We start from the raw sequence: 25,160 nt of genomic DNA on the forward strand, positions 1-25,160 counted from the left end.
TTTCCCATTTTTTTCTATTTTTTTTGTAATTTTTTCCAACCTATGGCTAATCCTGAAGGATCCTTCAAGGTTTCCCTTTTTTTTTTTTCACTTATTATATTTTTTCATCTATCTAAAAGTGGTCCAGCCTTAACTTATTTCCTGTTAGAATAAAATTATTGCCAAGAATTTTTGTAAAATGTATGTATTAAATTAAAAAAAAAACAAATGTTTATTTTTAGAAATATTTATTAAATAAGATCATAAATTGTTACCAAACGAAATTGAAAATAATATCCATGGGGTTTCTTGAATGCCTCCCTATATTTTTACTTAATAGTTATTTTGATAAATAGTTTTTAAAGAAACCTAATTTTTGGGTTTAATAAATGCTTAAAATGTGTTATGTGGCGCCACCAAGTGGCTGGCAGAGACACTTTCCCAGACGTTGCCACTCTGCCGAAACTAGTAAGAAGCCCGCACTTTTGGTTCTGTTTCAAACTGTTTATTTATTTCAACGCTTATAATAAAATTTGCTATAACAATACACATTCGATATATAAGTATATATGTATGTTGGAAGTGCACTTGGGTTTCGTTATTTCGTGTTCGTGATTCTGCGTGAGATGTAAGTATGTCTGTTTGTCATCTGCTCTCTGTCAGAGTTACTGGGCTTGTTCGGGAAGATTGCTGACAGCATTCTGGAAGATGAAGTATTTCTACGCTGTCTGCATAGGCTGCTTGTATATAGAGTTGTTGAGTAGTTATAGATCCACCAGTGGCATTGAGAGTTAGTTCGAACAAATAGGTTATATCTATGAAATACAAATGGCAAGACCGGAACGGAAGATTGAATTTCGGAGTGGAAGCCGACTTTTTGGATTGGATTCGATTGCTAGTGTGCTTGATTTGCTGGTGCGGGTTTTCCTCATTTCTCAAAAAACGTCTCAAAAATGTTGAATTTCCTTCGTATTCGGTGCAATTATCTAATATCAATATTTCGTTCATCTAACAAAACCAAAAACTGAACGCTGGCCAATTGTTGTTCGTCTGAGTCTAGCAAGCAGGTCACTGCCCAGTCGGAGTCTCAGGTCGCTCGGCTATCACTGATAGTCCACCGAATCGCTGTCGAGGATCGTCGATGAGACCCTGGAGGCGCGACGGTGCCAGTAGTCCGAGTAGCCTGCCTCGTACTGGGCGGCGTTGCGGTGCCACGGTGGCCATTTCAGCTATTCCTCGACAATGTCCCACACCATCAGGGAAGCGTCTGTGCCGCCCACGGTGATTAGCGTGTGATCGCCGCACAGGAACCGGACGCAGGCTAACATTCCGGAGTACACCTTTGATTCGTGGAACTCGGCGCGGGGTGAGATACAGGGGTATCTGGAAACGTACATGATAATTTGTATTCCTTTAATTAGAATATCATTCCTCACCTGAATAATCTCAAGTATCCCTCGGCATCCCCGGAGGCCAGCATATCATGACCCGCGGAACGACTGCAGGTTGCCACGATGGTGTTGGTGCCGCTGTAGTAGCGATTGCTCCACTGACCCGCCACCAGGAAGCCCACGGTGCAGTTGTTGGTCAGCCACTTGACATCCTTCATGGCAATCGGACTGCGTTCCGGGGACAGCGACTTGGCGTCCCAGAAGAGCAGATCAAAATCAATGGTCACCGTTTGGACAAAGTTGCCGTCCATGCTCCAGTCCAGATGGGTCAGCGGCTGGGAGCCGCGGATTTTGTTGACCTTCTTGTAGGAGAAGCCATCCCGCGAAACCCGAAAGAGATAAATGCTGCCATTCTGCGAGCCCATGGCGATCATATCGCCAACTAAAAGGTAATACGGGAGATATAATTTTGATGGAAGAAGGATTAGACTAAGATCCTACCCTGGTTGTAGGCCACACAGTTAATGGGCGATCCGCAGACGCGCAGCGTCAACATGACCGCTCCGTTCTCGCAGTTGATGACAAGCAGGTGGCCCTCGGTGCTGCCAGCAGCCAGAGTGCCAAAGGGATGGAATGCCAGGGCCACGCACTCGTAGCCCGTCTGGATGGTCCAGATCAGTTTGTTCTTCCGCCAGAGGGCCACGTGCTTGTCGTGCCCGGCTGTGGCGTACAGCTCGTCATCCGGATGGGCGGCCAAGCCCCAGAGCTGTCGCCCGTGGCCAAAGACCACCTGGGTGAAGCGGCGCTGCAGGGAGCCCTCCAGGATGTTGTTTCGCGTGGTGCCCACATAGATGTTGCCGTCATTGCGACCCGGACGCTGCGGGTAGATGGTCCTCACGCCGCCAGCGGCTTCGGGGAGCTGGGCAGGATAAAGTTTAAGGATTCAGGATAAATAAAACTCCTCATAAAATCCTCTCACCTTAGTATCGGCTATCTTCTTGTAGTTCTGCAGGGAGTCCCAGGCTGCAATCTTGCGATCCTTCTCTCCGCCCGAGAGCAGGGTGCCCTCGCCCAGCATGATGAGGCACCCGATGCCCTTGTTGTGGGCCTCGAACTCCGTGCGGACGAAATAGGCCCCGTCGGAGTCCACCGAATAGATGGTAATGAAGCCATCCGAGTCCGCCGTTATTACATCTCCGTCCGGCTCGAACTGCACGCTGGTGACATGGGACCGCGACGGTTGCTTAACGATGTCTGTGCGCTCGAAGAAGCCATCCTTGCGCCGGTGCCAGAAGGCCAGGTGCCCACGACCATGGGTGATGATGAGGTTGTCGTCCAGCGGGTGGAACGCCGCCCCCGACAATCCCTCCTGCAGGGTCTGTAATTGGGTCAGAGACTGGGATTAGGCCCAAGTCCTAAGCAGTTGGGATTAGACAAGCAACTTACGGCCACTTTGCCCAGCAGGTGACCCCACTGCCATTGCCATACGGACAGGATACTTTCACGGCCACTGTCCACGGCCAGGATGTAGCTGCCGCCATTCTGAAAGGGGATTTGGGATAGTTACTCCGTAATTAGCAGACCCTTATCCCGAGGGTGACATTTACCAATTGCGAGAAGGCCACGGCGGTCACCCCGCTGTCCAGCTCACCCATCCCGAAAACGTAAAGGGTCTGCAGGGACTCGGTGCTCCAGATGCGAACGTGTGCCTGCGATTTGCGATCTCGTCCAGCCTTCTGTCCCGAGGCCACCAGCTCCCTAGAGGGATGAACGTCCATGCTGGGAAGGATATTCAAGATGAATTAACTGAATTTAAGATTAAGGGGAAATACTAACCACATAATATCCTCGGTGTGTCCTGTGTAGTGCCTCTGGGCATCTTCATCCCGATCGAAAAGCACAGCCACGGCGGCCACATAGTAGAGCAGCTCTCCCGAGGGCAGAACCCAGAGATTACGCCGGGCATCAATGCCGCGGTATCCATGGCTGGAAAAGGCATATAAGGATTCTCCGTAAAGATTTACCTAGATATAAAACTCTTCCAAGCTACTTACACCCATTGAAGCTGCAGTTTTTTGTCCGGCGGGGAGTTGTCCGCCGGGGCATGGTGTACGGGCGGATAGAAGGTGCGCCTCAGCCCCCGGATGGTGACTTTGGTGGGCTCTTCTTTCATAATATCGAGCATGGTGTACTCTCCGTTCGGTCGCAGGATCTCGCTCTCCGGCGCGTACAGTATCCTTGGCCGGCTCTTGCTCCTGGGCCGGGCGCCGCGCAACGGCACCTTGGGCAGCTCGTCCGTGGGCAGTATGGGTGCGGCGGCCACCACAGAGGGGCGGGAGCGAGAGCGCCGGATGGGCGAGCCGGCGATGAGGGCCGTTCCCGTGGCCAAGTAGAAGGTGTCCACGTCGGCGAACTCGTTTCTCAACTGCGAGAAACTGCGAACCTTTTGGGGGAAGACATTAGAAAAAGGATTATTTTAAAAGACCCGACAATTAGGGAAAGTGTAAAGCTAATATAGTAATATAAGAAAGTAATGGCTGGACTTGGGTTTTCCTCACTCATGCCAGGGTTCCGGTTAAGCCAATTTGTCAAATCATTTTACAAGTCGGCCAAGTTTGGCTCTGCATTAAGTTATTAAGTTGTGTCAAGGTCGGCCAAAACACTAGCCACCCACACCCCAGGGTCTTGGATTCTTACGTACCTCCTGGCCAGTGCCTGTGTACATTTTCTTTGCTCCGTTAATTTTCAGCACTTGACCCAAATCCTCGAGCACTTCCTCGAACGGCTGCGAGGTGCGTAGGTTCAACAAAACGCGACACTGAAACGAGGGAAGGTGATGTTGCATGAGTATATAGATTTGTATAAGGTTGTTGGCTGGAATCGGAATCACGTGTTAAATCTGGACGGGTAATTAGTCTGGCCCAGAATATACCATACACGAGCCAGGGGCCTTTTCAACACATTTTACTTGACCTGCGGTCAAAAATTTAGTCATGGCACGCAACTTCCGTTCAGGGCTTTCCCCTTAACAAATTCGCCCCGCGCATCCCTCGCCAATTTTTGCCCTCTAATGCTTATAATTATATGTTGTCGTCGAGTCGCGTCCTCGTCCTCGTCCTAGTCCTAGTCCTCCGTCCTGGCCGCATCCTCCGCCACTTGCCTTTGATCGAGCTTGTGACCCAGTTTGAGTTTTATTTTAATGCTTAATACATTTTATTTGTTGGCGGCATCAGTACGAAGCGTCGGCATTGTTTGCCTCTGCCCCATTGTAGCTGTTGTTGTTGCACTTGAGCTTTTGCGCTCATAATTGGGTGAACCAGCCCCGACCGCCCAAAAGCCACCCACAATGAAGGCCACGCTTTGTTGCATTTGTTCCTGTGGCTGGTGGCTGCTGGCTGGTGGCTGTTGGCGCTTGACTTTGGCTTCTCTGCTCTGGCTGCTTATTTTTCGAGTGGAACACTCCAGTTTTAATGACCTTCAGCGGCCCCCAGATAACAGTCATTCACGCGTGTTAAAGCAGAATTTGTCTCCCATCCAGGCGGCATCATCGCATTCCTTATTCTAAGGACTCTCTCTAACGCATAAAATTAAAGCAGTTTGCCAGACAAAAAAAAAAAACAAAAAAAAAATATAGAAAGGAGCAAGACCAACAGGACGACAACGATAAACTTTCGCCGTTGTCTGGACGCAAGCTCAGTTTAATTTATGTATTTAGTTTGGCTTCGAAAAAGGCGTCGTTTTAATGGTTTTATGTCCGTGTTGAGTGGTTTTCCCCGCGCATCACCGTTGCCACTTAATTTCCCGCCCAAGTCCGACGACTGATTGCCGGCAAACAGAGAAAAAAAAAAAGCTGCAGGTTATAACTTTTGGCCCTCTTGTGGACTGGACTGGCCCAGTCTACCGGCCAACACGCATTTATCCAGCTCATTTTGAAGTTTTTGGCGAAAAAGTTTTTTTGAAATTTGACTTCTCGTTAGGCTTGACAAAATATTAAAAACTTTTTCATTTGGTTTTTTTTGGTAAATTTGTGAATCAATTATAATTATCATCGAAGTAGGCCACCAACTATCTGTTACAGAGAAAGTTTTTTGGTGACAGTTCATGATTTTATTTTCGAGGGGTTTTAATTTCAGGGAGTAGTACCACCCTTTTCTAATCTAGTTAGACGATTTTTCAAAACCCATTGTGCTTTCAACTTGATCGCATATTTGTGTGTTTCGTTGCCTTTTTTTTCACCTTTTTTATGGTTAGCCATTTGATTTAGAGTGACGACCGTACCGACTACCGAAACGCATGTCCTTTATGGGTCGTTAGACGAACTGGTTCAGGTGGCGACCGGAGCGGACCCCATGGTTTCGGCCTCTATTTATCACAATTTATTTATGGTTTATCAAAGCGTAACACCTGGGACCGGGCAATTGTCCGGCAAAAATGTTTTTCAAATTCAAATGGTGATGGAAGAGCAACGTTTTCGTCAAAATTGTGAGAACTCCTTGAATGTATACTTTGAAAAGAAAGGATTTAACTTTTAGCTTGAATTTAAAGTTGCCTTTGAACCGAAAATAATAATGTTGATAGAGCAAATATCCATTAGGCAAATTATTGGCATTGGATGTGGGTAAAGTTTTGCTAAACTTTTCTTTCGCCAGCCCAATCGACTGTCACTTAATTTACTGGAAAATTAATTGACAGGACAGAAGCTGAAAAGATGCTTTTAATAATTTAGTGCAATGCATTTCGTACTCGAACTGCTGCAAACTGTCGATGTCTATGCCATAAATTATGCATGAACTTGTCCCTCATGTCCCTCGGATGTCCACTTTTTGTTATCCATCGTGTGTGTGTGTGTGTGTGTGAGGGAGTTAATGTATACGTAGACACCAACACAGAGACACATGGGAGCCATTCCAAAGATGCCATGATGAGGCGTCATGCATATGAAGCTGTGGATGTGGATATGGATGTGGATGTGGCTGCGACATGGACTATAAACAAATATAATTATGTGAGCAAATAATTACATTATCGGGTGCGTTGCCCAGCTCCAATCAGGTGGCCCCAAACAATTGGCGTTTGTTAAGCCAATTACGTGCAGTTTTCGGTAGGACCTGCCATCTGCCGGAAGGAACTGGCCAGGAACTCGTCCTGCGTCCTGCACAGACAGTCCTTGCCTGGGTGTGCGTGTGTGAGTGTGTGATTTAAATTTTCAACATTGCTCGTCTCGTCTGTGAATTTCTTCCTGCCTGTCCCTGCCACTAGTAGGTTTTTTCATTTTTATTTTTTTCCTTCTAGAATTCAATCGCTCGGCCGTTGCATGGTTGATTTAATCTTGGTGACGTCAAAACCATGCAAATTTTCCAAATATTTTCGTTTGCGGCAACTCCTTGTGCACTCTTTATTTTTTTGTGTTCCTTCAGACACACAAAGGAATTCCAATAAAATACAAACATGCATAAAACAAAAGACGTTAAACTGCAGGAGCTGTCGTCCTTATTGTCGTCAACGCTCGTTCGTTGAGAGTTGCATAAAAGGGAACACAAGTAATTTAAATGAAAAACACGTCAACACAAGGATATTGTATGGCTTAAATGGTTGAAAACTTGCAGGATTATTGCATAATACAAAATAATGATTGGGTCTCAAGTGAATAGCAAACAATTATTATGTTTCATAGGGATCTTAAATATGAATTCTTTCAGATATCTCTAGTAGTTGTTTCGTAGAGTGTATCGCTGTTTTTTACCATTTTTCTTAGCCCTCTTTTTTATTTGCTTGCAGCTCCTCCTTTTTGTGTTTGGCTTCGTGGAAAGCACACATGCAGCGGAGGTCAAAGAAACTGGCAGAGTCAGGTGAGGCTGCTTTGCTGTCTCAATGGCCACGGGGCGTATACGTTATGGAAAAAATGAACCGATATGCAGATCGCTCAAACAAGAGCGCTCGTATGTGTTCATAAACACAAAATATCCAAAGGACTGGCCAAAGTTTCCACTGGTGCGTCAAACACGTAAGCTGCAAGTTGACAAAGTCACAACGTGGCAGCGACAACAAAATGCCATGCGACACGTTGCACTTTAGTTTGCCCAAATGCCCTACCAATATCGAGTGATATACGTATCTATATACTCAAGCTAGAATGGAGCAGAGGGAGCAGAGTGGAAACGGCGACATAGTCCCGCCAATATTGAGTAGCATGCCATTATGCATAGCCATTTATTGTGGCTTTCAATTGCATTACCCGAACGAAGAGCCAACGGAGGCAGTCGGGCCACTTGATATAGCCATAGATATAGACGTTTTCTACTCTCTCTCTATGGAAGTGGAAGTGGAAGTGTGTGTGTTTGGGCCAGACACAAACAAAACAAATAAACACAAACAAGGGAGACCACGCAGACAAGGGCCAAAACACAGAGACACTGCCCGACAAGGAAGTATAGTGAGTGTCTTTTGATTATGCATTATTATTATGATTATGTATGATGTAATTTAAATGGATGTTTTAATTTTTTAATATTTTTTGAGAAGTTTTATCATTATGCTATTTATTCTTAAATACTTTAGACGAGCCTTTCAAATTGAAAACCTTAAGAAGTCACTAACAAGGAAACTCTTTTAAATAGGATCTCTTTTCCTAAACTCTTTTTCCTTGTTAAAGGTCTATATATCTACAATATTATTTATACGATTTTACTGAAGAGTACCCTTATAGAAAAGACATATATTTTATAGTTCAATTTCTAGTCAAATTTTTGTACAACAGTGCCCTAAAAAAGGGTGTGGAAACGGATCACCGGGGGATGTACGTGTAATGCAATCGGCGTCAGCACCCCATACTTTGGGGGCTCCATGCTCGGAGTACCAGAGCACATACATTTATTTTCGCCAGGACTTCGGTCGGTGTTTGTCGGTCGGTCGACATGTCCTTGGCCTTGGTCAATGGGCGCGTGCAGAGTTCGGTTCAACGGCAGCAGCAACAACCACTACGACTACTACAATTTCCTCTTTCGCTTTTGTTGTCGGTTGTACTTTGGTCGAATTTGCATTGCAAACTCCATTAAGTGTGTCTAATAAATGGGAGGGCAGAGAGCGGTGAGGGAAAAATTGGAAAAACCTGGCGCGCCAAAAGGGCTTGCTCTGGCCCATTGTCTTAGCCATTAATGAAATTCGATTTTGGTCTGGCCAAAAAACATCTCCGGCAGACGGCGACTGGCAACCGACAACCGGCGACGGCCAAAGCCCCGAAAAGTACCTGTCATGGATTTGGCTTGCCTGCCGCTAATTGGCCCGATCAGGCGCGGCCTTCTTCAAGGTTGCAGGCACAACAGAATAACAAAATGCCCGGCCCGGCCCACGTGCTGAAAGGTGCCGATACGCCCACACAGCGTAATGTATTTTGATTCATAAAACTGCACGAATGCCCCATCACCTGAAACACCGGCAACTGGAAAGGCAAAAGGAAAATGAAATAAAACAGCAAGTTGGAAAAACAACAGTGGCTACAAAAATGTTACTTGCACTTAGGAAAATTACCATAAAACGTTACTACGACAACGGTCAGGGGAAGAGGGTGGTGGCCAGGCGTGGTGGCAATGGTACGTTTATAGTGCCGAAGCCAATTCATATTTTAAAGGCATTTTCGTAATAATAACATAAATTATGGGAGTGCGGGAGCGGGAAAGAGTTATGGGACCAAACACCTGAATACAGAAACTTTTTGCCTGCCATTTTTCTGGCCCTATACTCTTGGAAAGGGTAATATAAGTTTTGGAATGGAGTTTGGTAAAGTTTATAGAAGGACACTCTTATGTTTCAAACATTTTATATGAGAGAGGTCCCTAGTTCCCTTACATTTTATTGAATACTCTTTTTAATAGAGTATTATTATTTTCGATTTCTTTACTATTTTTTTAAAGCCATATATTATTTTTTTGGCAATACTTGGTTGGCTGCTCTGTTTCTTGGCATTTTTTGTATGTCAGCGGAAATTACCAAATTGACCGTGGCTTCAATTTTGTTGCTACTTCGGGGATTTTTTGTTGGCCAAGCCGAGCCACCTCCCCTCGAGCTGCATACTATAAAATACAAATTGCAGACAATTGATTTTCCATATGATTGCTGGTGGCGAGAGTTCAGCCCCCGAAAGTAGGCAAAGGTTAATGCCAAACTTCTGTTTGGAGCTCTTATTGGACGGGGTTTTTGTTTTTTTTTTTGGTTTAGTATAGCCATTAAATTTTAATCACTGCACTTGGGACACTGCTATGGAAAATGCATAAATAAAATCGTGAATTATAATTGCGCATTCAAATGGCGAATGGAAAAAAAATATGACAGAGGAATTGCATTTGAAAAACGGGCGACCGCAACTAATGATGGCCCCCGGGAGGCTGATCCAAGAATTCTGTGCTGAAAAACACATCAAAGTGGTTTTATTGCGTCGCGGGATGAGTAAAATAAATTGTCAAATTATTTATGCGCCGGATCCCTTAATGACAGTTAAGTCAGTCGGGTCATGGGCGGCTGTTGAGGCTTTTCCACTCAGACGAGGGGATGGGGAGAGCTGCCAGAAAAAAAACGGACAGCTAAAAAAATAAATAAACTCCACTGACCATAAAATATTGATGGCAAATATTTATACAAATAAAAGCGAATCGGTTTGGCTCTCAATTCGGAGTTGAAATCAATTTTTTTTTTGTTCGGCGATCCACCAGCGAAGCGGAAAAGTAAATGCGCGACAAAATGAATTCAGAGGTCAGTCGGTGAGGTCAGGTGGTGCATCCCAGTTATATAAACTCTTATATGAATACCAATATGTGCAGAAGGCTTTTCGCATATCTCCTTTAAATATTTAATCACAAACAAATAAATATGTATTTTTTAATATTTACTCGCGAAATATTTAGCCAGCTTTGGCATATTTCATCGAGCACTTTGCATAAATTTCAATAAACTTTATTGGCTGTTGTTGGCCCCAACTGGTAGTACGTACTACGTAGCACTGGTAGTATTCAGGGTGTGCCTCTAATGCAATAGTCAAACATAAATTTACATAAATATTGCAGAACGATGCGCGCTTTAATCGCGGCAATTAAAACATTTGCACAACGCATCGCTGCCTGGTTGCTGGTTCGCCGTTGGTTGCAAATACAAACGAAATTGCGAAAATAGCGCAAATGCCCACCGAATTCTCCGCAAACGTTGCGAAAATCTACCATAGCGGGTGCACGGAGGTGTATGAAGGTGCAACGGATGGAGGTGCTCATGGATGGTTGTGGAAATTGCACAGAGTGCAACCTCTCAACCCCCTCAAAAATATTTTTGTGCATTGTTGATGACGTGGGCAGGCTGAAACAATAAATATAGAATGGAGGATGGATGGACGGATGGGATGGAAGGGTGAGGCAGAATATTATACTCATCTGCATTCGAAACTGAAACTCACCTGCACCGAGTGATCCAAATTATTGATGATGCGTATCACACGGCCGGCGCTGCGTTTTATCGAGCCTGATGTGGTCGATAATGTGCCCAAATCCGCTTCCATTATTGAGGGCTTCCGACTGGCGGGCTTGGAGCCCCAGCCCTGATTTCCAGGCGATGCATACCACATCCCGTTCTTCTTACCGTAGCTGGCCGGCTGGGAAACAGGAAGCAAGTAGGAAGTACAGGAAACAGGAGAGCCAAGAATTGAGTACCGAAAAAGAGATGAAAATACAGAGATAGGGTAAGTGGAAGTGGGAAACAAATAAATAGTAAAAATAGTACGTGCGAATGGCTGAATTTTTGGCATTGACTAGTGTGTCCCCACCTCTCAGACCCATACCCCAGTAGGTATATGCCATTTACAGATTGCCGGCATCGTGGCATTCGTGAAAAATTCCGCGCAAATCTGGAATTAATTAAATTGTTTTCCAGCACGCACTCTGCCTGCTTGACCATGAACGTGTGGATGTGGTCCTGGTCCTGGAACAGGACACGAATCCACTCACGTCACAGCCGAATGCCCAAAATAAACCAAAGTTACACCCCCTAAAACAGCCCAAAGATACTCCTACTCAGAGATACACGCACTGCCAGATTACCGCCCCCTTTATCCGGCTATCTGGCTATCCAGGCCCTTTGCCAAATGCAAAAGTTGGCCCAGTGTGTGGGAAAATTTGGTTTTCTGTTTGTGAACTTATATTCCTCTCATCCCCACTTTTGGCCTAGAGGGCATCAAAAATTCACGTCTCTTCGGATGATAACGTGAGGACTTTCGAGCATCTCTGCAAAAGCTTATTAGAAACAAGATGAGCTGGGATAAGATGTCGAAGAACTCTTGCTATAGATTTTGCTGTTCACATAAGCTTTGAGGCATTTATGTATTTAATACTTTGAAATATAAGGATGATCTCTAAAAGTATATTGAATGTACAGCTTTCGTAACAAGAATCTTTCTCAGCTTGTCAAGTTGTCTGCCATTTCTTGGACTGACACTTGATGTGAGCCCCTGGACCTTCGATTTTCTGCCTGTCAGTTTGGATAGTGGTCACGCTGCCATCTCTAGTCAGTGCCGCCAAGCCGCAAATTGGAAAAGAAGTCGGCCGCAATTCTGATGTATGTTTGTCTAATACTCCTCTATGTAATATCTGTGTATTTGCTTTTATCTCATTGAATGATTAGAGTCACTGACAGTGGGAGATTAGTTGGGCCGCAGCCTGAATAAATTATCAGCCTAATCTCCGGCACTCAGACTCCGGGCTTTTTGCTTTCCAAACCTCCGACACAAGGTTAATGACTCGGGCGGAGTACGGTGGAGGATTTATGGCCCCGTCCTCCTCTAAGTTCCATCTAAGTTTTCCATTTGTATAATCATCATATGACGCCCCGGAGGCAAAATACCACTTTCATTTCGGACTTGCATTGCTTTGACAAATATTTGTGGCAGATTCATGTTTTTTTTCTTAATTTTTTTGGCTTCAAGCAGGAATGTCTTTAAATTGAGTTGCTCACTTCACAATCAATTTGACAAATGCATTTTTCCCCATTTTTCGGTACAATATTTCAGGCAATATCAGGCTCCCAAGCTCAGGCTGCCAGAAGCAGAAGTTGTCGAGGGGAGCCATAATTCAAAATAAATAAATTGTTTAATTTTAATTGTTTTTATTCTTCCTGCTTCGTCTCGATTCATTTCGATTCATTCCGTTTCCTTTCGTTTGATCCTTCCATCCGACGTCCTTCATCGTAGTCGTCGTCGTAGGTGAAAATTCAATTTTAATTCCACATTCGGCTTCGATGGATTTTCAATTTAATTTTCCTTTTCTCTGCCCGGCCCCCATCCCGGCCACTTTTGGGCCCGATTGCTTCCGCCCGCCTTTGGGGCAAAAAGCAATGGCTCCGGCAAAGGTGAACACGACAAGTTGATGGGATATATACAATTATTGTAAACCGAAAACAGGAGCCAAAGGACGAAACAAAAAGTGGAAACTGAAATTAATGCAAATTCGTTTTTAACACAATTCCTCAGCCAGCAATTTTACATTTGCTTTGTGGAACAAGCTCAACCGTAGACAGAGCCTCTCAAATGACCCCAATAATATTTTCAGATCTACACAGAGGAAATAAATGCTACAAATTTTAAAATATTATTTATGGTATTAAATATTAATGAAATTTTCTTTGATAGGATTGAATATATTATTAAATTTTACAAAAACTTAAATGCTTGAATTATATGATACTAAACCCCTTAAGTTTTTCTCTGTGACTCTGTTTCTACAAAATACTGGCCTTTTCCCAGCATGTTCGCAAGGTTACAATCAAAATCAAGGCTTTTAATTGAAATTCAACAAAAATGCAGAATTTCAAATATGCTTTATTCGACACATGTGCTTGTGTTTGTTCGCATGCTCTTGTATTTTCGTACATTTTTGTGTTTGTGGAGGATTTGAAATTCGTGCAAATGGAAAGCCGAAAAACTGTATGCACGTGTCAATGATTGCCATTTGCTATTGCCGTTTCCGGTTAGGGGCGTGGTTGTGGGCGGACAAGGTTACGCTCACTTTGCCACATCCCTTCCCCCCGTATTGGCCAAAACCAATTAAAATTCCGCCAAAACATAATAATAAATATAAACACTTTTTGCCATCTATTAAAATCGAAAAATGAAACATAATTTTTTTTTGATTTGAAAAAAAAGCCTCCTGCGGTGATTTAAGTCACATAGAAGTAACTAAATTGAAAAAACAAATCCAGCATAAAATTCCAATTGCCTAACCGCACATTTATTCAAAAAATATCCGGCGCTGGCTTCTTCGCTAATTCGACGATTTTAATCAAATTTTCATAATTATCCTTGGTAATAGGATTATCGCTTGGAACATTTTTCAATGGTTTCTCATTATTTGGCATTCATTATATTTTGACTGCTTTTGTTGCAAATTTGGCGGTAAATTTATGGTTTTATAAACATTGTGTGGGCTTCATTATAGAATATAGCAATTTTAGAGTTATAAGGGAATTTAGAAAGCCGACTTTCCCACCGGATATTCATCTTCTGGGTTTTTAATTAAAATCATGTTTTGCTGCCTCAACTATTTGTTTTTTAAACATTTTTTTAAATATTTAAATGAATCACATGTAATATTTATTGAACCATAAGAGAATTACTTTGGTTGGCAAAACTTTAAAATTGGCCCAGATCAGAGGGAAAAAGTGGAGAGTCCTTTTTGACCAGAACATGGGGGCATGGAGGGATTGGTCCTGCCACTTAGCAACTAATATAACCAACCAGAAGCTGGGGGAGTTGCTCGGCAAAAGCTTAAATTACGCGCTCAATTAAACTTTAAGCAAGTTGGGAGAGGCCACCAATTCAATACAAAGGAGCCAGCAAAATCTAAACGCAACTTCAAAGCCCTTTCTACGTTTGACGTGCAGCCTCGCAGAAAATTCAGGAAGGCCCCCAAAAGGGGGACGCTGGCTGGTGTTATCGCTTTTTTGAGGGGGTGCGGCATCAGCAGCGTCTGAGTGGCAGCTTAAGATGCCGCATTTTACGCATATTTAAGCCAGGGCTTCGAACTGGCATGCTCTGCACACAGGCCATGGTAATCTTTATGATTATTATTGCGGGCCCAAATTGGTTTTTGTTTCGGCGTAAACAAATAAAATAGTTTGCCCAACAAACTGGTAAACAAATAAATATATATTGACATTCGGGCCTAATATCGAACTGTTGCGATTCACACGTTCATGTGTGTTAATGTTAAATATTGCAGAATTTAAAATACATTAGTTAATTGCTACACAGACGACAGGGCGTATGCGTTATATTTTGAATTCTTGGTATGAAGTATGTCATATATTTTTTTTATGGACAGTTGTATGCCAAACGCTCTCGTGGGCTTTTCGCTTCATCAGCAGTTTAGGGCAAGTTAGTGGCTAATGCAAATATAATTTACTCAACGTTGTGTGAATATTTTGGGCCAAGCATAAATTCCTGCTGACACAGCTACATGTCAAAGTTCAACATGCCAAGTTGAATATTTTGGCAAAATTTTTATTATTTAATATTTATAAAAGCTTTATCAATTAAAGACTATGTAATAGACTATTTCAGAAGTGATGTCTAAAAAATAAGTATGAACTGTAGTAGGAAGCCATGTATTTGAACCTTAATGGCTGTCAGTTGGCCAACATGTCGAAGGCGAAGTGTAATATTTAAAATCAAGCATACATCAGCGGAGAGCAGCGGAACGAGGGATTCAGCGGCCAGCACACGTAGACCATTAAAAAACACTTAGAAAAACAACAAAAGTCATTTAAACTTTTTTCCAACTTTTTTTTTTTGCCCAACCTTGTTCCAACCGCACGGCTTCGTCTCTATTTCCATCCAAGGGGGGTGGGCGAGAAAAAATGAAATGTGAAATTAAGAGATGTGTGCCAAGGGAAGGGAACTGGGGGACAGGACCCGGGGGCCACTGAGAGATCGGGAGATGTGTGATGTGATGTGCCGGACTCTGGACGCGGGACTCGGAACTTCGAAGCCGGGTCTCCCGACTATAGTCCGTAGTCCGTAGTCCGCAGTCTGTAGTCCGGACTCTTTGTTTACATTGTGCGGAGGACTGACCCAAGACTTCGTGGGGGATGTGAGCATCACAAAGGGCGAACTTTCCTCGCTATCCTCGTCGATGTACATTTAAGCGAAAGTTTCTTTTCCGTTTCCTGTGAGTACGTGTGTGTGTTTGGGTGTGTCAGTGTGCGAGTGAGTGTGTTTGGGGCACTTTTAATTCAGTTGCAGTTTTATCCGCCGCACAGCATTAAGTCCGTTTGGAAAAAAAACAGAAGAAGTACCGGGGACGAGAGGGCAAAAATAAATGTAATTTTCTCTTCGCGCAAATGAGTTAATTGAAATCATTTACATTTAATTGCACTTTAAATTAGTTAATTCGCTAAGGTTGATTTATGCCCCGCAGTCGCGACGGGGGGCGACTATAAAGTGTGCTATAAAAGTTATGCGGCTATGGGTATTGGATGGCACCGGTTCACATTATTCGTTTTGGTATCGTTGGCGTTCGCTGAGCAACTGAATGAAAAACTTCTGACGGTCGAGGCGGCCACGGTACGTATACGTTACGTTACGCTATCCTCAGTCGCCTGAGTGACCAAAAACACCCAAGCACACACACTCATGCCAATCGTGTGCCGCGTATCGTATATAAAGAATTATTCAAATTGGCAACTCAGCACACCAGAGCTCTTCGGGCCTGAAGTGTGCTCTCCAACTTGCAGGTGAGAGAACACCTACCAGTGCTACCTGTACTCATATTTCTTGTATACTTGTATTTATTTATTGTTTGGCCAAATCAGGGCCGTCAATCTCGAAAAACTTCGCGGCCATTAGCTTGCCGTTTCCCCTTTTCGTTCCGTGACCCCCTTTTTGCTGTGTGTGTGTGTGCTAGTCTGCTTCCGCTACTGGCCGCCATGGGGCGCTACTTTTCGCTTCTGAATCAACAAGGCGTCTCGCCACTAAAATTGCGCGCCAAAAATCCCCGCGATTGCCTTTTTGCCAAACACATACATACATAGGTGGTACATATGCACCAGTCTGGGTATTTCAGTTCTACTTTCGACTCTCAACGGAGCATTTCTGAATACGTGTGTGTGTGTGCTGCTGATTTGTTTGCCTTAAGAGAAACATTTGCCGCATGAACTATTGGCCGACGCTTAAGCTGTGGGCCAATACACGAGTTATGGCCAGGCCCATATTGAATATGCATCAACCCAGATATCCACACCTCGCCAGACAGAGATGGGCCAGATAATCGGATAAGAGGAACTAGTTCTCTCTATATTTCTATTATTTCAACTTTTGCTTAAATCTGTATATACTAAAAGTAGGAAGATTTTGTTAAAAGGGGGCTTATACGAACAGTAACCCTTAGTGTTTGAAGTGCCAGAAGTTTTCTTCCTAAAGCTTTTATCTTTTTCTTCAAAAAATAGTATTCTTTTTAAAAACAAATCTCATAGAATATTTTCTGGAAAATGGAATACTATGTAATAGTCTCCCATTCTTGAATGATTTGAACTCCAAATAGAACTGGTTTTAGTTCCTCGACTTAGCCAACTCTACTGGCCAAAGCCAACTGGCTAACGTCAACAAAATGAAGTATGCATGCAAACACGTTCAGAGTGTATTGCTGGGCCTTTTCCCGAATGTGTGTGTGATGAGTGAGCGTGTTGCGGGCTAAAAGAGCCGTATAACTTTCACTTGCAAAGGACTCTCAAAGGCAAGGCAAGTGGCGCAAGAAGTAGAGCGCGTTTTGGGTTTTCCCCGTTGTTCCTGGCCTGAGCCTTTCTGCTTTGTTCTGACTTTGCCCTCTGAGACGGCCACTTTCGCCCGCCGTCTCGCTCCTCAAAAACATTCAACATTCGCGTTCGCATTCGCATTCGCAATGGAATCCGTATTGGTATTGGTGTGTTTGCATTGGCCTTGGTATGTTAGTATTGGTATTGGTATTGCTGTGTGTGTGTGTATGCGGCCTGCCCGGCCATTTTGTTGGCCCGGTTTTGGCTTTGTGTTTGTGGGCCACTGTTTGTGTTGTTGTATAGTTTTGCGGCAGGTGGCCAGAGGGGCTGTGGTGATTTCTGGTCTCTGGTCTCGGGTCCGTTCTTTGGCCAAGTTGATGTGGTAGTTTAGCTTATTGCTTTTCACTTTGAAGTGGCTTATATGGATATTTATTACCATGTTCGTTGTATTTGAATTTCACTGGCACGGAACACGCTTCTCGACTCTCTTGTTCGCACAGTTTCTACTTTCTACTTTCTTCTTTGTACTTCTTACAGCTATAGTTTCGGTTTTTCTTACTCGCCCTAGTATTGGTCCTTTGATATGGCTAGCCAGGGGGTGATGCTTCAGCGTCGATGTGCTTTGCCTCCAGCACCTTTTTCCAGCATTTCAACACTCGCTTTTGTGAATGAAAATGTGAGTATGCATTAAATCCGTTGTGGCTTGTGCTCAGCCTTTTGTTTGCCATGCACTTCACTTTCGAATTTTTGGATAGGAAATTATGAAAATAATTAGCATGCACTGGCAGAAAATAGAGGCTCTGGCATGCTGTTGTGATTGCCGCCTGCGGTCGTTTGGCCAGCCATATTTGTTTGCGGCGTCGGCAGCTGCACAAATGAATAGGCCACATGGCACTGGAATGCTGATTTGGGGCTGCTTATTAAATATTTCATGGTCTTTTGTTAGCTCTGGCTGTATATGGCCATATCTGGCTTGTGCGTATTTGTTTTTGTCTGGCATTGTCACTTGGCCGGACATTTAATGTGGTTGTCCAAACAAGTTTTGGGGAGGAAAATTGCTGAATATGCTAGGCCGCAATTATCTGTTGCCTACTTATGTGCGCTGGCCCACAGGGCGCATGAATCTGATTCTGATTCTAATTCGGATTCAGATTCAGAATCAGATTCAGGTGATTCAGGAGCTTCTTTAATTTCTAGCTTCTAGGTTGCCTCATTTATCTTTAAGGTAAGAGCCAAGATTAATATTGTTGCCTCGACCTTTTTGGCCATTTTTGCTTCCCATTTCAGTGCGAAGAGCGTTTCCTCGGAGCGTGTCGAAATAAATCGTCTTAGTTGTGTTGGCTTGCTTTGACTTTAATTGAATTAAATTGATTTTGCTACACTCGCCAGCCGGCAGTCATCAATTCCGGTGCCAGGTGAGAATGAGCTGTTGCTCCATTTGATGTTTATAAATAGAATTTTCTAATCCAGACGCTGTCCTCGAAGCCCTCCCCGGTAGCACTCCTTTGCACCGCAAATTTGACATGACAATCAACTTAACTTGGACACGTATTAGAGGCACGAACAGCCAGCCAGCCAGCCAGCCAGCCCCACACTAGGATCCAATGTTTATGTTTTTCCAATCAATTGTGTCACAAACATGGCTATGAAAATAAATACAGGACGCACCCAGCAAACAAAAAGGCACACACACACACACGTAGGGAACATTTTGTTACTGTTTTGCTCCAAAGGATAAACACACAATCACAAGCACACACAGCATGGATACAGATACATTTGATGGCCTTTCTCTGGCATAAAACAATAACAAAAGCGTGTTCAACGTGGACAATGAACCGAAAATGAAAATGAAAACTCAGAAACGCAGAAATTGATAGATACATTGATAGAAAAGTATAGGGATATGTCGGGAATAGTTGTTGCCTCATGACGCACACCAACTGCAATTTTCAGTCATTGTGCGGCATTCGGATGGCCGGTGATTGTTTGGACAGTGGCACAAATGTGATTGACTGCGTCCCCACACAAGTTTTAAGTGGAAACTCGATTGCTCACTCTATTTGAGTTGTGGGAATGTTGGGGGAAAAGTTTGCGCAAGTTTAACGACTGCCATATTTGCTGACCATGTCCTGGCCGAAAGGTGAGCATTTTTGAAAGCCATTCAAAAGGTGACAGTGGGTCGGTTATATTACAGTTCAAGTTAAAGCCGAAAAATCTTTAAGGCCATACAATTTAAAGAACTACTAAATTACTCAACATTTTCCATTTAAATAATTTTTAATAATCTAAAAATGTTTGGAATTCAATTCAATTTTTCTATTTCACTGGTGAGATAGTATGCACTCTCTGTTTTTTTTTTCCATTGCCGTTCAGTTTATGGGAATTCGAAGTATTTTCATAAAAGCCACACAATCGGCCAAAATAATTCACATTTTCGGCCATGCGTTGACATCGCCCCCCCGTCTGTCCTTTCGCCCCCAGAGCCCACACCCGCCTAACTTTTGCATGTGAGCCCCGTTTGTTGCATAGTTTTTGTGAGTTCTTGTTGTTCGAGTCACGGCTGGGGGCCATATTTTCAATTTCTATTGTTCCTGTCATGTCTGTTGCACACAGCTCCTCCTCCTTCTTCTATGTATGTCTGTGTTTTTTTTTTCTTGGTTTTTGGATAGTTGAATAAGCTTCAACTCGGCCGGCCGGGGCTGGGCTCAACTTGTTAATAAAAGTTTACCGATTTTTGGACGTCGCAAGAATGATTACTGCCACACTGCACACAATTTAAAGTTTTCCGGGCTCATACATAAATCAGGCGAAAGGAAAATCCTCTTCTTCGAGTGGCGGTCGGAGTGAAGCGGATCGGAGAGGAAACCCAAGAAGCCGCAGAAACCGCACGACACAAAAAAATATTGTCCGCGAAAGTTGCTCGCCTCGATGCGTGCAAAGTTGTTTAGTGAGAAACTTCAACTGGACACGGCGACGTTGGCCAAAACGCAAAATGGTACAAAGTGTGCCATGGCGGTGGTCAACTTAGGCGGGGTGGAGGTGGACCTGGGGTTCGAGTGGCAACTATGGAGGGTCTGTGCGGGTGGGAACCGCGGTAAAATTAATAAAAGTCGTAATAATACTCGCAATTTCCTTTCAGCGCCGCCCTGCCATCGCGCACTTTCCTTTGGCTTTGTTTCCTTTTGCCTTTTTGCATAATTTTGTGTGTTTTTTTTTTTTTATATTTCCCATTTTTTTTGTGCCGTAGTGCTTTTGCTTTGGAGCTTTTCCGTTGCTGTGTGGAAATTCCTTAGCCTTCCATCCTGATGCTGGCCGATGCAAAGTTTTTGATTTAAATAGTTTTGGCCCCGGCATTTTACTGCTTGGCTGGCATTTTCTGCCAGCTACCATCATCGACTCCTACAAGTCTTTATTATTTTTATTGTGTGTTCTCTTGGATTCTCGCATTCCTAGGCTGCCTCCTCCTCCTCCTAGGCTGGCTTGGAGTCTTGGCCGGATTATTATTAGTAAACATATTATGGGCAAGGTTAGGTCATAACGCCTGCCCCCCTCTCTGACGCCAGGCCGTCCTACTCGTTTTATGCCACATTCGTGCGGAAGTGGAGCGGCCGGAGCTGACTTATCGTCGCCATTTTCAGCGACGAGTCTTCGTGCATAAATAATTTGTTGGGCATTTATTATTTGTTTTAGGTGTAAATATTTCAAGCTCACAAGTGAAGCCAGTAGCCAGAAGCCCGAACCCCAAAGCGACAGAAAAGAGGTCGAGGTTTATAGCTTAATTATTCTCATGCATGAAACGAGCCTCCTCTTGGCTCAGTTTCCTTCATTGTTCTTCTCATTGCTTCCCGGGTTATTGTGTTTGGCAAACCGAACCCCTTTTGTGGAGGTCTTGGCTCCACTTTTTCTTCTTCTAAGTATTTTTTATACGTTTTTACATTTTTCTTCGCCACACGCATACCATACATAATTTTTTATGATTTATAAAATGTTTGCCAGTGCCGCTAGGACTCTAGGCCCTTGGTATAATTTTAATTATTTCCTACATGTGCGCGCCACGTTTATTAATGGCCCACGTCAGCTCAGCTTAGCTCGTTTTTCCCGCTCGATTTTTAATGGAGGTCAACCATAGTTGGACGACGACGAAAAAAAAAAATGCATAAAGATTTATTGCATTTGACAAGTTTTTGTTAATGATTATGGCACGTGCTCTGGTTGTCGTTTTTGGCCAAGGTTTAGCGACCCCTTTTTCCGACTTTAATTTACAATCGCCCCCAACGCCCCGAATGGCCTCTCAAGGCTCTCCCGGTTACTTCATCGTTTCATTTGGTGGTGGGGTGGTGTGGCATTGGGGATTGGGGTTGCCTTTACTTGATCCACTTAATATTCAATATCCCAAGACATGTGTGTCCTTGGCCAATGAAGTCACGCAGTGTCAATAAATTAATATAAATGTCACTTGCCAGACTGCATCCCATAAATTTTTCAATCATTTGGACAACGCAGCACTTTCTTCTTTGGATATGCCACGCCCACATAATGGGGAATGGGGGGATGGAGGCGTATTTCCCGGTGGGAAAATACCGTTACAGAAGCACAAAACTGATTTGAATTTAATTACTTGCTTGGCATATTTTGTTATTCTCCCGTAGACCGTTAAACGTTATGCAAATTGCTTGGACTTACAATACAAGAAAATGTTTCGTTTCGTTTTTGTTACTGCCTGCCACTCGCTGACAAATTGTTGATGAACGTTGAATTATATATTTTCTTTTCTTGCGGAAAAGTGGGTGGTGAATGGCTGTAATTGCATTTTCGTGCCGTGGATCAGGGAGACGTTAATGAGCGCGCTGGCGAAACGCGCTGGAATGTCAGCCTTACTAAATCATCATGCCAAAAGCAACGGCCAGCCTTGACGTTTCGCTAAGGATAGTGGGTGGATGGGTAGCAGATGGTGGGTGGATGGATGGGTGGTAGATTATACTGGCCATGCAAGTGACCAGTGGGTCACAGATATGGTGAGGCTGTGTGTCGGCTCACAATCACATGCATATCACCATGTACCCTTAGCATAGCCAGTGACATTTTCTGCTCCATTATTTTCATCATGTCTGACAGACGACATTTCAACATGCAACTAGCAGGGGGAGCAGCTAACCCTACTATCCCTATTCCATACCCGACATCTCGAATTTCCCATTTTCCAACAGCTCACACCCACAGTATCACGTATGGCAACTGTAGCTTCAACAGTAAAGCTTAGCACACGTAAGAAAAATAAATAAACATAACAATATTAAATTAAATTATTATATAAATTTCAATTATGGGCAATCATTTATTTATTTATTCAAATTTCTATGTTTTTGAAGATATCTTTCACTGGGAATTGATTTTTTCTTTTTATATTTAAGTAATTTTTATCCCCAGTGCATTGCATTTGCAAAGTGCTGCCAAGTCGGCTCGCCCCACTCTTTCTCGTACTCCTCAAGTCGGCCATTTGGTCGTGTCTGCTTTAGACACCAATATATTATCCCATTGTGGTGGTGTGCGTGCCCGTGGGTCTATCTGTCTGTGTGTCTGTTTGTCTGTTTCTCGGTTAGTCGGTATGTCTGCCTGTGTAAGTGGCAGTTCCCTGTTGCATATGCCTGTTAGCTGGAAAGCTGAGCGTGTATGCAATGCCAGATACTCCTCTGCCCAGCCCCGATACCTATGCCTTCCGCTTCTTTTTGCCATTCCTCCCAAAATTCAGAGCTCTCGGACAGGACCTACTCGCCTACTCGTCCTTTACGCATCCTGGCAATCTCTTTCGCTCGGTTCGAGTCAGCATTTTGCATTGCAAATATTTATACCCTACTTAGGTTGAGGTTTATGTGTGTGCCCATCATGTTTGCATTGACTGTCCGGTTCTGGAATGGACCAAAAAGGCTAAGAAGGGAGTTCAGGGACAGTAGACTACAAATTAGATGAACTTGATGAACTAGCGAGCTTTGTCTTTTAAAACCTAATAAAAATGCTAGAAAAATAGACACACCTTAGTTTTAAATTTAAATATTAAATAGAAGTAAGTCTTCTTGAGACTTTAAGTTTTAAATTATTAAAAAAACTTGTATACAATTACCTCTTCTTATACCCTTCTGCTAATTGAAATTAAAGCAAAATATTTACCCTGACACCTTGGGTCCTTAAATGGCCCTAAGTACTTGTCAGCAAAGCCCTACCGTTCAAAACACATTTGTCCTTGTGCACTTGGAGAGCCTCGCTTGGGATGGGGCTTGGGCTTCAGAATATGAGTCCTTTTTTGGTACGAGGTCCTGCCATCACAGTTTCACACATGCAATGCAATTAATGTGCTGCAATTGCATGCTATCGAAAATAATACACAGAGATGGAATATTGTAAATGCCATCTAGACATATTTCGCATGCAAATTTGACACTTTTTGCCTCATTATTTGACGCCATAATAATAATTGTGTGTGTCGTGCCGGGCGGTCCATATTTCCCAACATATTTCATTCCACACATGGGTTGGTATCTCTGTGTGTGTCTGTGTCTGTGTGTGAGTTAATAAGGAAATATCCTTTTACACATGTGACCCTAATAATTTCCCCGAGTTCTTAGCTTCCGAGAGCAGCCTGCATTACTAATAATAATGCCATTGTATGCATGTGTATGGGTTGAGTATGCTTGTGTGTGTGACGGTGAGAGTGTATTGGTGGGGTATTTTGTGCTGTGTGTTGTGATTTATTGCATTCGTGTGCCAGATTTTACAAATGTAATGCGCCACACTATGGCACCGCTTTCTCTTCCCTTATGCCGCCCTCATGCATATGCAAAGTTTCGAATACTTTGCCCCTCCTCCTGCGAATGTGTCACATTGTGTTGTATTTGTGCGTATGTGTGTGTGTGTCCCTCCTATATGTGTATGTCTGTGTGGAGGAGTTCTCGCATAAATATTCCGTATGGAGTCATATTTCTTTCTTTCGTTTTGTATGCGCTCCGCTCTTTCAAAAGTGGCGTGGACATACGTGTCGGAATTATTTGACTTCCGTTTTGCCTCTTTTAGGTTTCTGTTTCGGTTCCTGTTTCAGTTTCAGTTTCAGTTTTGCGTTTGTTGGCTTTTGGGGATAAAATGAATATGAAATTTTTATTAGCTGGCAAAAGTTGTAAATGCAAATTTGTTAACTGAACCGTACATATGTCTTCTACTCTCGGTCTCCTGTTGCTTCCATTATAGCTTACATGTATTGGACGAATGTATAATATGTACCTGCCACATGATGCAAGCGGAACTTGTCAATTCAACGAGCACAAAAATCCGGTTTTTGTTTTACATTTTATAAAATCTTAAGCTTGAAAACAGCAGTCACCAGTCGATTGCAAATGCACACAGAATTTCTGAAACTATCAACTGTGATGGCCTTCCATTTAATCTCAAACTATACTCACACACTCACATATATAATCGGAAAAGGAAACTATCTGTAGCAATGCGCATAACTATGCATAATTGTTGTAAAATGTCTGAACTCGAAAATCTGATAAATTATAACTGAAAAGTTTTTTGAGAGCGCCAGCAAAATTTTAAGCAAATCCAGACCCGCCCAGCAGGCCAACAAAAAGCAATGCAATGCATTCTCCCCTTTTCCCATTCCGAGCCAAAGTCCTAACTGAATCCCAGGCAAAGCCAAAAGTTGAAACATATTCAATTTATGACTTTGGATGAAAATTCCCCCAGCATTTAAATCACTTATGCACTTAATCAGTGCACTTAAAATGCAAGAGAAGTGCCATTGTAGAGTCACTCCCTGACAGAAGCTATGAGAAGAAATTCGCAATCATATCAGGGGCACTGTCTTACAAAATTGGGAAGGATATTCAATTTTTTGAAAAGAAAATAATTAATCTATCTATATTGTAAGATAGTTTTATTTAGAGGTATAGGTATATCAAATTTATTAAATTAGATAAGTATATGTACTCTTACTTATCCATAAAATTATATATACCT

At 43.2% G+C, this 25,160-nt stretch overlaps 1 protein-coding gene across 1 annotated transcript in view; it reads right to left on the reverse strand.

Moving 5' to 3' along the window:
• Window positions 1-360: 360 nt before the first annotated feature.
• DCX-EMAP (Doublecortin-domain-containing echinoderm-microtubule-associated protein) overlaps window positions 361-25,160 on the reverse strand; it is a 45,933-nt gene continuing 21,133 nt past the window's right edge. The window contains 10 exon segments of the mRNA XM_017254057.3: window positions 361-1,362; window positions 1,416-1,812; window positions 1,872-2,289; window positions 2,350-2,748; window positions 2,817-2,912; window positions 2,978-3,149; window positions 3,207-3,356; window positions 3,425-3,813; window positions 4,072-4,188; window positions 10,807-11,001. Coding sequence (XP_017109546.2) covers window positions 1,083-1,362; window positions 1,416-1,812; window positions 1,872-2,289; window positions 2,350-2,748; window positions 2,817-2,912; window positions 2,978-3,149; window positions 3,207-3,356; window positions 3,425-3,813; window positions 4,072-4,188; window positions 10,807-11,001 — 2,613 coding nt within the window. The 3' untranslated portion in view covers window positions 361-1,082.

This window comes from Drosophila bipectinata, chromosome 3L (genome assembly GCF_030179905.1).
Source record: "Drosophila bipectinata strain 14024-0381.07 chromosome 3L, DbipHiC1v2, whole genome shotgun sequence".
Classification (NCBI taxonomy): domain Eukaryota; kingdom Metazoa; phylum Arthropoda; class Insecta; order Diptera; family Drosophilidae; genus Drosophila; species Drosophila bipectinata.